General features: G+C 39.8%; 1 protein-coding gene across 1 annotated transcript; it reads right to left on the reverse strand.

Moving 5' to 3' along the window:
• Positions 1-3265: 3265 nt before the first annotated feature.
• Positions 3266-13410, reverse strand: Hrg (histidine rich glycoprotein). Its single transcript, XM_026389377.1, has 7 exons — positions 13209-13410; positions 11369-11482; positions 10222-10312; positions 8885-9051; positions 7486-7566; positions 5627-5728; positions 3266-4505 (listed from the first exon to the last, which is right to left on the reverse strand). The coding sequence occupies exons 1-7, from the start codon at positions 13389-13391 to the stop codon at positions 3654-3656; spliced, it is 1590 nt and encodes a 529-aa protein (XP_026245162.1). The 5' UTR covers positions 13392-13410; the 3' UTR covers positions 3266-3653.
• Positions 13411-13625: the final 215 nt, after the last annotated feature.

Raw genomic sequence — 13625 nt, forward strand, 5'->3', positions numbered from 1 at the left:
CCTGGGAAAAATGGGGTCAATATGGGCTGAATGGTGGCTTTACAGTGCTGATGGAGGAACATGTGCTTGGCAGTGTCTAACCTGGATTCCTGTCTTGCTCTTATACTTAACTGCTATGTTACCCTGAGCAAGTCAAGGTCACATAATATTCCCACCTTGGTTTTCTCACCTATAAAATGTAGAAAACCACAACATCTGTGTGTGTGTGTGTATGTGTGCACACGTGCACAAGTGGTACCAGAGATGGAATTCATGGGTGTTCTACCACTAAGCTACATCTCTAAACCTTTTAACTTTTTTATTTTGGGTCTGGCTAAGTTGCTGAGGCTGGCATCAAACTTGCAATTCTGCACCATTGCTCCTGACAGAGAATCATAATATCTTATTGGGGTTGTTTTGAGAAGTGAGTGAGGTGACATATGGTCGGGGCCTGAGAATTAATTATGTCTTATTAGTTATATCTATTACTAGAAGGGAATGGTTAAGAATCTCTGACTCACCAGTTTCAAGTGCTTGTTAATGGCAGAAGGTAGGTTCTATTAGGGAGAGGGGGTGGAAATTAAAGGCAAAAGAGCTTGGGTAAGAGTTTAGGCTGAGAGAAAGGAGAAAGCAACAGAAATGTAGGAGTTGAAAGGTGGGAGGATGAGGAGATGAGCAACAGTCACTATCCAGGATAAATTGGAAAGGAACATTTGAGGCTGATCATCATGGAGGTACTTGGTGGCAAATGGATGGAAATTCTGAAAATCATGTTAAGTGAAATAAGACAGACTCAGAAAATCAAAAGCTGAACATTTTCTCTCATGTGTGGAAGGTAGAGGAAAATAAGGGAAAGAAGTGGCAGGAAAGGAGATTGAATATCAAAAAGATATAAGATCAGTAGAGTAGAAGAAGGAGAACAGGAGGGAGGAAAGAAGAGAAAGGGGTAGAAACATGGAATGAAATAAATAATATCTTGGTTCACACACATATAAATGCACCAAAATAAGTTTACACACACACACACACACACACACACACAAATATAAAATACCAATCAAAAATAAAGGAATAAAAGGAAGATCAAGGGCTGGGGATGTGGCTCAGGCGGTAGCGCGCTCGCCTGGCATGTGTGCGGCCTGGGTTCGATCCTCAGCACCACATACCAACAAAGATGTTGTGTCCGCCAAAAACTAAATAATAAATATTAAAAAATTCTCTCTCTCTCTCTCTCTCACTCTCTAAAAAAAAAAGGAAGATCAATAGAAGGATCAATAGAAAGAAGAGAGAACAGGGGGCATGAGGAAGGAAGATAAAGCGGAGGGGAATAGGGATTGAAATCATATTCCTCACATGCATTATTTTGACAAAATGAACCCAAATACTATGTATTATTATATTGTCTAAAAATTTTTAAAAATAAAAGAACATGAAAAATCTCTAGATTTATAGTAAATGTTTACTATATCATATCAATTCATTAAACAAACATTTATGAAACTGCAGTATGCGCTAGGCACTTTAGTGAATAAAATCGGCAAAATCTGTACTGACATAGAATTTACTGGGGATAAAGAAAAGGAAAGGATCAACAAATATTTCAAGTCTTTAAGTCTTAAAGAATGGTAGGGTGCTACGAAGAGAAGGGTGATGTTTGAAAGTAGGATCTTTCTAGAGAAGGGTAAGGAGTTCAGACTTTAGGCATTTGAGGAGTCAGCAACCTTATATTGCCTCTGTTAATATCACTTTTGAATGTAGATAGCATAGTTGCAAACAAACATATCCATTTTAGCCATCTTGATATAAAAAAATCTAGAAAAGCAACAACCTGTGGCATGTTGTCTAAAACCTCTAGTAGCATATATGCTCCCTGGGGTAGAAATAATTTTTTTTTTGCAGCACTATTTGCCTTCGGCAACTGTTTGCATATAACAAATGAATTTAATTAAAATGAATTGAGAGCTTTTTGATTCCTATGCTTTCCAGGTAACATTTTCATTAACTCAAGTAATATTTATGCAAGTACCTTAGAAGTTATAAAATAAATTACTCTGTGGGAGAAAACATTTTGAGCTATTGACCTGAAATTCCTGGATTTCACCTTTCTCAAGACCTAATTCAAGCAGCTCATCCTATGTTCACGCTGCCTGAAAGAATGCAATTCTGTAAGCCAACGTTCAGCTGGTCCTCACTAGTATGGCCACACTGGTTGTTTATGGCTGGGAATTGTTCTTATTGGTTGTTGTACCTGGTCTTGTGTCATGTTGGCTATTAGATATTTAGATTATCAATCATCATTGTGGCAGGAAAGTAGAGAGAACCTGAAGTCTTATGGACCTGTTTCTAATTTCTTGAGCTCTGATTTGGAAAGAAGGAAAAAGAAAGAGGATTAGAGTGTAGGGAAAGCACCAAAAATGAATAGTGAGCTATGTGAGACTAGAAGAAGAGTCCCTAGCCTAGGAAGAAGAGATGAGAAGGGCAGTGGTATCTGGGGGTCCTGAGCCAAGGAATGCTGTTCTGCTTCCAGAATGCAGACTGAAAAGCGGTAAAGAGGCCTGGAAGAGAATGGCCACGTGGTGTGTCTCGGTAGTTATGTCCATTGGTGGTGTTACAAAGACTCCCTATATTTCTAGTTCCATACAGAAAGTAGCAGACTAACTAGCCTCAGAGAGCAATGTGAACAGGGTAGTGAATAGGCCTCAGCAGCGGGGCCCAGGATTCTTGATCTTGAGCCAGTGATCAAGAATCAGACCTACTTGTGCCCACCCAAACATCCTGGCACTATATGAGACTCTAGAACTGAGACACAACCAACTTTGTGTGGGGAATCACGGGGCAGAGCAAAAATGCCAGGAAGGACTGGGATTAAGTTTCCCATTAGTCCAGGAGGATGGTGACCTGAAATAGAAATTAATTGGTTCTGAAAATAAAGTGATATTTATTGTGCATGTGAATTTAGGGTCATGACTCATGCCTGCAACTTCCTTTGCAATTTATTTATTTATTTTATTATTTTTTTGAGAGAGAGAGAGAGAGAGAGAGAGAATTTTTTAATATTTATTTTTTAGTTCTCGGTGGACACAACATCTTTGTTTGTATGTCGTGCTGAGGATCGAACCTGGGCCGCACACATGCCAGGCGAGCGCGCTACCGCTTGAGCTACATCCCCAGCCCTTCCTTTGCAATTTATAGCTGGGACTTTATTTGCTTCTTAGTTGAACTTAGATAGTATTTTTCCAAGAGGAAATTTAGACAAGTAGAAATAACCACTAGGAGACAGTTTGGGTCACTTTCATAATAATCCTTTAAGTAATAATACATATCTTGTTGGTATGCTTAAACATAGCACAAGTAGTAATGGACAATCTAGAGTTAGAGAAGTTCAATCCACTAAAGAAGGAAACTCTGAGAATTAGAAATTTACTGCAAGCAATACAGTGGCCAGTGACCTAATTAACTTCTGATTTGTAGCATGAAATCTTTCCTCATATTTCCATCTATCTGTCTCTTCTTGCACCATTTCCTTCCACACCCACATATTGCCCTATCCTGAGTATAAAAGTATGATTAAAACAACTGCAATTTCACAGATGGCTCTAATTTAGAATATGATTTACTTCTGTCGGAATCCAAGTTTATGTGGCTTCTGAGGATGCCCATCAAAGAATCAAATTTTATTTTGGAGATCGATATGCAAAAAACTTGGAAAGGTGTGGAAACTCACTCTTGAACGTCCCTGGACACGATCCAGAGGCTGACTGAGGGAAGGGCTGAATCTTCGTGTTTAGGGGATTATTGCAGTTTGGCAATGAGAAGTTGGGGAAATTGGCTTCAGGAAGAGGAAGAACTTCATTTATGTTTAGTGGAGGGAGTCGAACAATGGATCCAATTTGTCTCGGATGGAAAGGAAAGTGTCCTTTACCTGGGCCTCTTTTTCCTGGGTGCCTATGTGGTGGGCCATGGCCACGGTGATGGTGATCTGGGGGACCTTGGCCAAGGGAAGGTGGATCACAGGGTCCATAGTCATCGAAATCATGGCCACGGGGACCATGGCCATGGGGATCGTGTCCATGGGGTCCATGTCCATGAGGACCATGTCCATGAGGCCCATGTCTATGGGGTCCCTGTCCATGAGAACCGTTTCCATGAGGACCATGTCCATGGGGTCCATGTCCATGAGGACCGTGTCCATGGGGATCATGTTTATGGGGCCCGTGGCCATGGGGACTGTGTTCATGGGAATGGGGTCCATGGTGATGCTGATCACTGGAACTATGATTATGAGGGTGTCTTTGGGTCTCATTGGTGCCAAAAGGAGGGTGATGACATCTTGATCCTGGAGGTGGCAAAAATGGTGGAAAATCTCCTTCTTGAAGTGGTGGTCTGTCAGAGTTATCTTTTCCTTCTGGGGGAGGTCGGAATCCAAACTTATGTGGCTTCTGAGGATGATGATGTGAATGTCCATGCCCATCAAAGTGGTGGGGAGGGCCCCAGTGGGGTCTCACATCACTGATGTTTCTATGTTCCTGGTAAAAGAACAGAAAAGTGTGTGTTATCATGTAACGCACAAGGAGAAATTAGATGTTTAGCTTGACTTAGGGCAATGGCTTCCAAACTTTTGGACTTCGCAAATCAATTTAAAAAGTCAGATACTAAAAAAGGGTGTCCAATTTTTATCTAGCCAAATCAACATTTAAGATGCAAACAAAACTGCCCACTAACACCATTATTATTTCACAAAAGGAATGATATCTTGACAAGAGTCAGAAAATAACTATAAAGAATAATTTTTGAATGGAATATATGTTGTATTATGAAAAATTTTTGAATTATACTTAAGCTTTCTTACTTTAACATATATTGGTGAAACTACATTAAGGAATGGCACCCATTTGTAGACCAGCCTTAGGAAAACTAGTGTCTTAAAACTTAGACTCACAACAGAGTTCTGAGGGATGATATAAAATCCTTACTCTTTACTTTCCTCCTCATCCAGACTTTAACTTTCAAAAAAGTCTATGGAGCTGTATAAGAATACAAAGGTAACAAACCTACCTTTTCTTTTTCCTCTTCTTCCTTCTTTTTTTTTAATTTTTATTTTTTTTGCTAATATAAAAATTACTGTGAAGAACATCTTTGTGCTCACTCATAAAAGCATAAAGATTTCTGGGATGGTTATAAAATATCATTTTGAATCTTATTTTATATACCTTTACACGATAAGCTTGAGGCCAAATAATTCCTCTTAGGTTCAACGTCTAACAATAAAAGCCAAGAATTATGAAGTCTCAGCACTGGAAGTTGTAACTATAAGGACCATTTTTATATTCATTTAAGGTTGACTGAATTGGTCATTGTACTTTTCTGCCAAATCTTGCCCCTCCCCAATTCTTGAGAAAAAATTTATACTTTTTTTGGTGTCATGCCAAAAATTTTACTCCTTTTCCCAGAAGCCTATTCTATTCTCTCCAAATCAATCTCTTTCTCTCTTTCTCTCTCTCTCTCTCTCTCTCTCTCTCTCTCTCTCTCTCTCTCTCTCACACACACACACACACACACACACACAACTCTAAGAACCAAATACACTGTGTGTGTGAAAATATTTAGTCTGGCACTGTTCATAACAAAGTGTACTCTGACAACCTACCTCAAAGTTAAAGACTTCACAAGTTACTTCAAGGTATTCTGGGGCTTCCAAGTCAGAGGCTCCTATATCATAGGACAAATCTGCTCTGCAGAATCCAAAAACCTACAAAAGAGAAAGAAGTCTGTAGTGGGTGTGTGTGTTATCAAGGGGTATGAGGGTTCCCACCCAGACTTATGAACTGAGAAGGAAGAAGAGCTTTAGAAAAATCAGGTAGTAATATTATCAGACATCTCCACCAGTTACTTAGCAATCTTTCCTAGTCAACCATTGGGGAAGGTACAGGTTACAAAGGATTTCATTGCCACTTCTCTCCTGTGAGCGGTCACAAACACTGGGGGCTTCCCCATGTGTGTGGCGATTGCTCATGTCATTACTGCTTTTCCTTTAGGCCAACACTTCTGCCCTGAAGATCTGAGTTGTCAGTGCCTAGAGAAAATGAGGAATGGTTTAGAAGATAAATTTGTATGACTTTAACTGGTCCCTTGAAAGCGTGAGAAAGGAGGGAGCCAGTATAAAGACAGGTTTGCAAGGACCCTGTCAAGGTAAAGAGTCTGCTGGCCCCATCCTAAGTATGAGGGCTGAACTGACTAGCCCGATGCTCCAAAGTCCCCTAAGTTCAGCCGTCAAAGCTAGACAAAGACAAGTTGACAATTCTTCTCTAGAAAACAAACAAACAAACAAACAAACAAAAACCAAGCTATTAAGTATTGAGGCTCTGAGTATGGTTTTGGAGAGAGGTCTGTGCTAATCCTGGCTTCACCATTTTCTACTTGTGTGAGTCACAGGTTATACACATTTTCTGAAACTCAGACTATAAACAAGTACAATGCTATCTACTCACATGGTGAGAGGATTTAGAAAATCAGGGTAATATTATCACCAATTTCTAATCACCAACTCTCTTGGTTCTGCACTGGTCTTTTATTACCCACACAATGATAGCTGAGTTTCTTGGATAGAGGAGGGAAGCATTTTTTTTCTGGTAGCCACCGAGCAGGAATCTAAAATTAATTCAGGTTAAAATTTTGAGCAGTCAGAAAAGGAAATAACAAATGCCTCCTCCCTTCAGCCAGAGAGAGAATGTGTTACTAAACCTCAGCAAAATCCTGGACTTGAAATTAGAATTCAAGTCTTGTGTGCACTTTCTAGCCAAGTGCCTTAGGTAAGTGATTGAAATTCTAGGCCCACTTGCCACAAAGAAATGGAGGCAGGCATTTGCTTCCCCTCAGTAGGTTATCACAAAGTTCCCACAATACAATCATATATGCAGGGGTGTTTTATAAACTGTGAGTCACCAAGCAAATGTCAGGAATCATTAATAAGATTCTCTAGTAGAAATACAGATTAATTTGTAAATAATTAGGAAAAAAATCCCACTGGACTGGGCATGAGAAGAACTGGATTATAGTCTCAGCTGGGTTGTGAACATTGGCAAGACCCTTCCTTTGTCGAACCTGTTACCTCCTTACTTGTCAAATGCAATCCCTGTGGGTGTCGATGCATTGGAATGAGTGAGAGCACATCGTAGGGGGGTCTTAATATAAGCTGGTTATTAGTTTCAGTTAAACTTTTAATTCTAACATGTTAAAAACCTGTTTTAGGTTTAGTTATATATCATGTATATTATAAAGGCATTTTCTCATGATTTGTTAACTTTTTCCATGCTTCCATTTCCCCATCTGCAAATCACGGACAAAGAGTTTCTACCCCATCTGCAAATCACGGACAAAGAGTTTCTACCCCATAGGGTGGTGAGTTAATAAGTTAATGTATAAAGCACTTAGAAGAGTGCCTGTCAGGGAGCAAGAACTCTCTAGATGACACTTAGTATTTCACAGACATTTGTTATACTCACTCACTTTAGGGGGTCTGGGGAAATGTTGTGTGGAGCAGTTCCTCACAGAGAAGTCCAGATAGTATTTGGTTCTTTCCCCTCCTCTCTAGAACAGATAGGAGCAACATAGTTTCAGGAACAGAAAAAGTAGAAAAAGAGAACAGTAACTATCCAATGTATTGTAAAACACTAGAATGCTTAAATCACCAATAAATGATATTTTTCTTATGGTTTTTGCCTTTTAAAAATGTATCACATAAGTTGGGCAAAGTGGTGCATGCTTGTAATCCCAGTTGCTCAGAAGACTAAGGCAGGAGGATCACAAGTTTAAGGCCAGCCTGGACCACTTAGTGAAGCCCCATCTCAAAATAAAATAAAATTAATGTAACTAATTACATTAGTTATTGTAATTTTATTTTACTGGGATGTAACTCAGTGGTTTTGCCTACACTCACCAGGCTCTGGGTTTCATCCATAGCACAGGGAGGAAAAAGTATCATGTAAGTGATAGGGTGAACACCATTTCACTTTAAGGGTTCAAATATGCAGACATGATAAGCATAGTGTGAAAAATCACTCTTGCTGCACCCTAGCCTCTCCTTCTCAGAGTGAGCACCACGGTCCACTTGATATATTTCTCCTTCTAGCCTTTTGCCACATATCCATGGCGACCTAAGTATTTAACTTCAGTGGGTTCATGTGCTGAGTATTGCTCTGTAAACTGCTTGTCTTATTAATATGTCTTGAACTCTTTCCAGTGCCTCTGGGTCCAACACATTATTTTTGGAAATTGTATTAAATGCATTCCATTTTTGGTATGTACCGTGATCCATTTAGTTTTGCATTTTTGAAATATACATCGAATATCAACCAGCTGCTCCTCAAGACAACTCTGGGTGGAAGGCACTTGAGTCCTTGGACTGTGAGGCAGGTAATTATCTAGTTCTCTAGACACACCAAATGTCGTGAGACTATTTCTCACAGCCTCATAATATAACCATATAAGCACAGATCAAAGATTTTGTTTCCAAAAACTGAGAGGTTTACATACCTAGATATCTTAGTGCTTTTTCCTTCAAAAATGTTTGGGATAGGGTCATAATCCATTTAAACAGTTTCTACATAATATAAGAAGATTAAAATTCAATGATTGAATGATTCACTTAACCCTAATATGCTCTTGTCCTTCCCTCTTTCCTTTTTAGATTTTCTCTTCTCTCTTTCAGATGTCTACCCTCCCCTTCTGCCTCTCGAAAAAAATAAAACCCTTGCAGAAGAGCAGTTCTTTGTGATAGCCAAAAGGCTGCCACAGTTTCAAAGGCAGCTGGTCACTTGGGGCAAGTGGAGAGGGTTGTCAACAGTTCTTGCCTGCCAGGTTGGTGCCTGGGTCCTCACACTCTAGCTAGACATTAGTGGTGACTCACCCCTCTCGCGACTCTCTCTACTCGCTCCACTCTGAAAGAGGCAAAATCACTGTTCTCGCTTTTGTACTTGTCAAGGGCTTTGTCAGCTTGTTTTCTGTATTGCTCCGTGTCCTCAAAGAAATCCAGGATTACAGGACTGTCTTTGTTATTGCTCAGTGCTGAAAACACTAGAGAAAGAAGACGGCAATATTGTAATTACAAGTGGGAAATAGGATGTCAATGTTTAGACTCCATGCGATACATAAATTCATGGTGGTAAGAGTAACAGGAACTTGCATCTAAAACATGGGCAAATCCAGGGTTGGAGAAACTAAGTAGCTTGTTGATCAATCAGCCAGTCAGCAGCTGAGCTAAACCATTAGTCTTTCTTTCCATTTGTTCTAACACTCAGGTCCCTATTGTGACCACTGTTCTGATGCCCTGCCATTCATAAAATGCAAATATTTTAATAAATTCTTCCTGTCTTTGCCAAGGAGGAAAGAGGCCTCCTTAACATAAAGTTTGGTCCAGAGAGAGAAGATACAGCTCAATCCTTCTTTAAGGCAACCTCCTGTAGAAGTTGCTCCACTGTGGCCTATATTAAACCAGGTTGAGATTTAGCATTTTTCAAGGCATTCTGTGATAATTCTTTTTGAAAAAGCAAATATAAAGAGCATGGACTTTAGAGTCACCATGGTTGTTGATACAGTCATGCCTTCATCACATCTTGACCATGTGCCCAAGGCCATGTCATTGAACCTCTGCCTAAATTATTTTATCTCTAAAATAGAAAGCAACACAATCTTTATTTCATAGCCTTGGGTGAGGGTGAATGAAATTATTTATAAACAATCACTTTGTAAACTATAGAGTAATATATAATTTTAAAATATGAAGCCAATACTTATGAGTGGTAAATGTTCCACAAAGCATATTATATAGACCATTTTATTTGATTCTAACAAGAATCCTAACAGATACTACTACTATTATCTCTATTTTTAAATGAGAAAAATCTTGGGTTAAATAACTTGGCCTCAAAAACCACAGAATTAGTAAATGATGAGGTTGGGATTCTAACACAAGCAAGTTTGACCCCAGAGCCTATGTCTACACAATGTTGCTATATGGCACTTTGGAAAGCTCTATTTTCTTGTATTGATTTTTTTTTTAAAGGAAGATGTATCAGTAACAGGGGAAAACTGTCCTCCTTCTATTCTCAGGAGAGTAATAATGAAGACCATGAGAACAGGGATCCTTTCTGATGTACATCATGGTATTAATATGATAAATACCACTCTATGACTGAGTTCTGTATTAATCAGAAATTTATTTAGCAATTTAACAGATTAACATACCAGAACTGGTGGTGCAGTTAAAGTCATTCATTCGGAGGTCCTGAGATTCTTTTGAATATCTTGTAACTATTACCTTACATTGCCCGATCACCTGTAAAAAGAAAAGAGAGTTTTGGGCTAGGATTGAGGATCAGTGGTAGAGTGCTCACCTAGCGTGCATGAGGCACTGGGTTCAATCTTTAAAAGCACCACATAAAAATAAAATAAAGATACTGTGTCCACCTAAATCTAAAAAATAAATATTGAAAAAAAAGTGGCTTTTGACTCATTGCATACCACCGTCCTTTATGAGGGAACATGAAGGGAATGCCACACACTCCTGCTATCCATTTAAACTGTATTTGTACACACACAAAAGCCCTGGCTTCCATCCTCAGCACCACACACAGAGAAAATTGTATTTGGGGTTTTCTTCATCAAACCCTGTCTCAAACCCTGCATTTTCTTACCTTGCTCCTGTGTGCTGCATACTATCAGAACCCAAAACCCTTAGGAAAATGAAGGAGAAACTCTTTAAATGGATTATGACCCTATCTCAAACATTTATGAAGGAAAAAGCACTAAGATACCTTGGTGCGTAAGCCTCTTATTTATTTATTTATTTTTTGGGAAACGAAATCTTTTATCTGTGCTTATTCATCTTTGTGTTTTACACCTGTGACAGAGATTCTGGCATATCAGTACCCACCTCCAACGTGCACAGCAAGACCCCCTTCCTCATTGCAACTAAGCCCTTTTGCCATTCCTGATAATGAGACCAATTTTGATAGGATACACTTACAAATTCATAGCTTCATTGACCATAGATTATGAGGCTTGGAAAGGATTTTGAGTCTATCTATTTCAAGACTCTCCTCTTATTTTACAATTGAAGAGACTGAAGTCTAGGAATATTACGTGATTTTTCCTAGGGACTCACAGCTGATCACACTATCCCAAGGAATCACAAGCCTTGTTGACTTATCTTGCCCTGAGTTCCCATGAAGGGCTCTCTACAGGGTGTCACTCAAGGTAAACATAATCTTCATGAGTCTCAAGGCATAAGCTGCTCTTACTCTTTTCCAGGTTAGACCAGACGTATGGTTTCCCTGTGTAAGCTGATAGAAGGTAAGTAGGATAAGAGGAGAATGGTACCCTGTATACTTACTATATCAGACGGCCGTCTAAAATGAGCTGGTATGCAGTCCTCCTGGTTCCTGGACAGGACCCAACAGTCAGATTCTTTTACATCCAAGACTAAATAATAGACAGTCGCAGATCCCTGAAGAATGCCAAGAAAGCAAAAGGTGAGTAGGATGAGGGAGCTCAGGAGGTTTTTAAAATAAAAACAATCTCTTTATTTCTTAAACAGAATTCCTGCTTATCTCAGAGTCTTTGCAGATGTCCTACCTCTATGTCATTTGATCTATTTATTTGGATAAATGGCTTCAAATAGTTATTTCCAAATGCTCTTTTTAACTCATTGTAAGGTTTCTTATGCCCCCAAATTTTAAAAAGTCGTCACTGAAGGGCAGTGTTGGGTAGGTGGAGGTGTTGACAATACAAGCCTCGAATGGTAAGTGGAGATCGCCATATCACCATGTGCAGTCTGCTGTGGTGGTGGTGTTCTCTCACCCAGCTCTCTTCCTGAATCTGGACCTCTGATCTTGATTTCAACTTAAATTCTCTTCTCTTACAGATCTGCTTCCTCTCTCAACTTCCCTCTTCTTTGTCAGAAGCTATTAATTACTTACTGCTTTAGGCTCTAGTTTAGAAAATGTGTATAGGCTTTGCTTTACCTTGGCCACACAGAAATCAAGCCATCAATGGTCTTTCTTTGAAACGTTCTCATGGGTTTTTTTAATTCTCTTGCTGAATTCCAACTACCTGGGTCTGACCATCATTTCTTCGTTCCTGAACACATGAAATAGCTTCCTACTTCACTTTCCTGTCACCTTCTTACATCTCTCCAGGCACATTGTGTTCTCCTGTTCACCCCACTGCCACAAACCCATACTGCCACTCAGAGGTAGCACCATGCCCATTCATTCTGTGCCCTACACATGTGGCAAAGACCCTGAAATGGAACTGATGATCATTAAATTACTTGCTGATCATGAATTGCTTGTTGTTGATGATCATTACATTGCTAAACTCCTGGATTTCTATTCTCTGCATTCTTCAGTACTTTCCTAACACCTTAAAAAGGGTATATTACTCTGCTCACCCTCTGTAGTAGTCCATAGTGACCTCTCTGATTTCAGTCACTCCACCAAAGAGAAGGTAGGTTATTATATTTTGCAAGGAGACTTCATTGGCCTTCCATAATCTCTATCAGCCCATCAAATCTACTTCAAATCATCATATAATCTAAGTGAAGTCTTGTTTAAATGTCTTCAAGACAAGCTCAGTCTCTTTTCCAACTTCACATTGAATTCTGGCCTCTCCAGAGCCCGAGGAGAACTTCTGGATCACACCCCTTGCCCTGCCCGGCCCATTCAATTACTCCCTAGGGCCTCCTTCTTTGATTCCCTGTCTACCTTGATGTACCTGGAATTCTCTTGAAATGCCTTTCTCCAGGCCTCTTCCTATTCACATCCTACCCATTCTTCAGATTCAACTGAAGTCTTCTCGCACCCAATCTTAATAGCTCTCCTTTCACTGAAAGTGCTCCAAATCAGCACTTGATCACTAAATACATCCTTTGTTACCCAGTTTACCTTTGTGCATCAGAAGATTGTTCTTTCCTCAAGGGCAAAGCCTGCCAGTTAATTCTGATTTTTCTCTTGAAGCCATTTGCATAGTGCTTCTAAGTGCTTACAGATTGATCCCTAGTTAATCTATTCCAATAACAAACGTGGAGTTGGAAGGAAAAATAAACAATCTAGAGCAGCCACAGAAACTAAACAGAAGACCCTGACTGAAGCCATTTGTTGTGCTGAGGAGCTAGTCTCATTTGCCCTGGGGCATGGTCTCCCAGCTCAGCTCTGACATGGGCGATTTCTCACCACTGTGTCCAAGTGGGCATCAGCGACCCGCAGCAACTGGAAAAGATAGCCATTCCGTCGCCATTTATTGATAAGGTCTACAGCTTTCTCAGCCTCAGGCTCGACAGCATTGCAGTCGGTGGGACTCACAGCACATGAACATTGCAGTGAGATCAAAAGTAGTAGGGCAGTGAGCACCTTCATTTTGCTACACTCCCCCTGCTGTGGTCTACCATAGCAGAGAATTTATACACACACACACAATTGATGAAACTTTATACATTTTTGTTGTGCAACTAGGAATGTTCACCTTGACCCCTGGTTCAAATATCTGTCAACAATCTGTAAATGATTAGTGGATCCTGGGGACAGAAAGCTTAGACATGCCACTGGTGATCCGGTAAAACCATTATCTACACAAATCTGGATTTTTAAAAA

This window comes from Urocitellus parryii, chromosome 2 (genome assembly GCF_045843805.1).
Source record: "Urocitellus parryii isolate mUroPar1 chromosome 2, mUroPar1.hap1, whole genome shotgun sequence".
In the NCBI taxonomy this organism is placed as follows: Eukaryota; Metazoa; Chordata; class Mammalia; order Rodentia; family Sciuridae; genus Urocitellus; species Urocitellus parryii.

Bases quoted from the DNA above. Each gene is read 5' to 3' on its own strand.
- Hrg (XM_026389377.1), bottom strand. From the start codon at position 13,391: ATGAAGGTGCTCACTGCCCTACTACTTTTGATCTCACTGCAATGTTCA. The intron at 11,483-13,208 runs GTGAGAAATCGC...GGCATTCTTCAG, and splicing joins ATGCCCACTTGGACACAGTG to GGATCTGCGACTGTCTATTA. The intron at 4,506-5,626 runs GTAGGTTGTCAG...TTCTTTTACCAG, and splicing joins GTGAAGTCTTTAACTTTGAG to GAACATAGAAACATCAGTGA.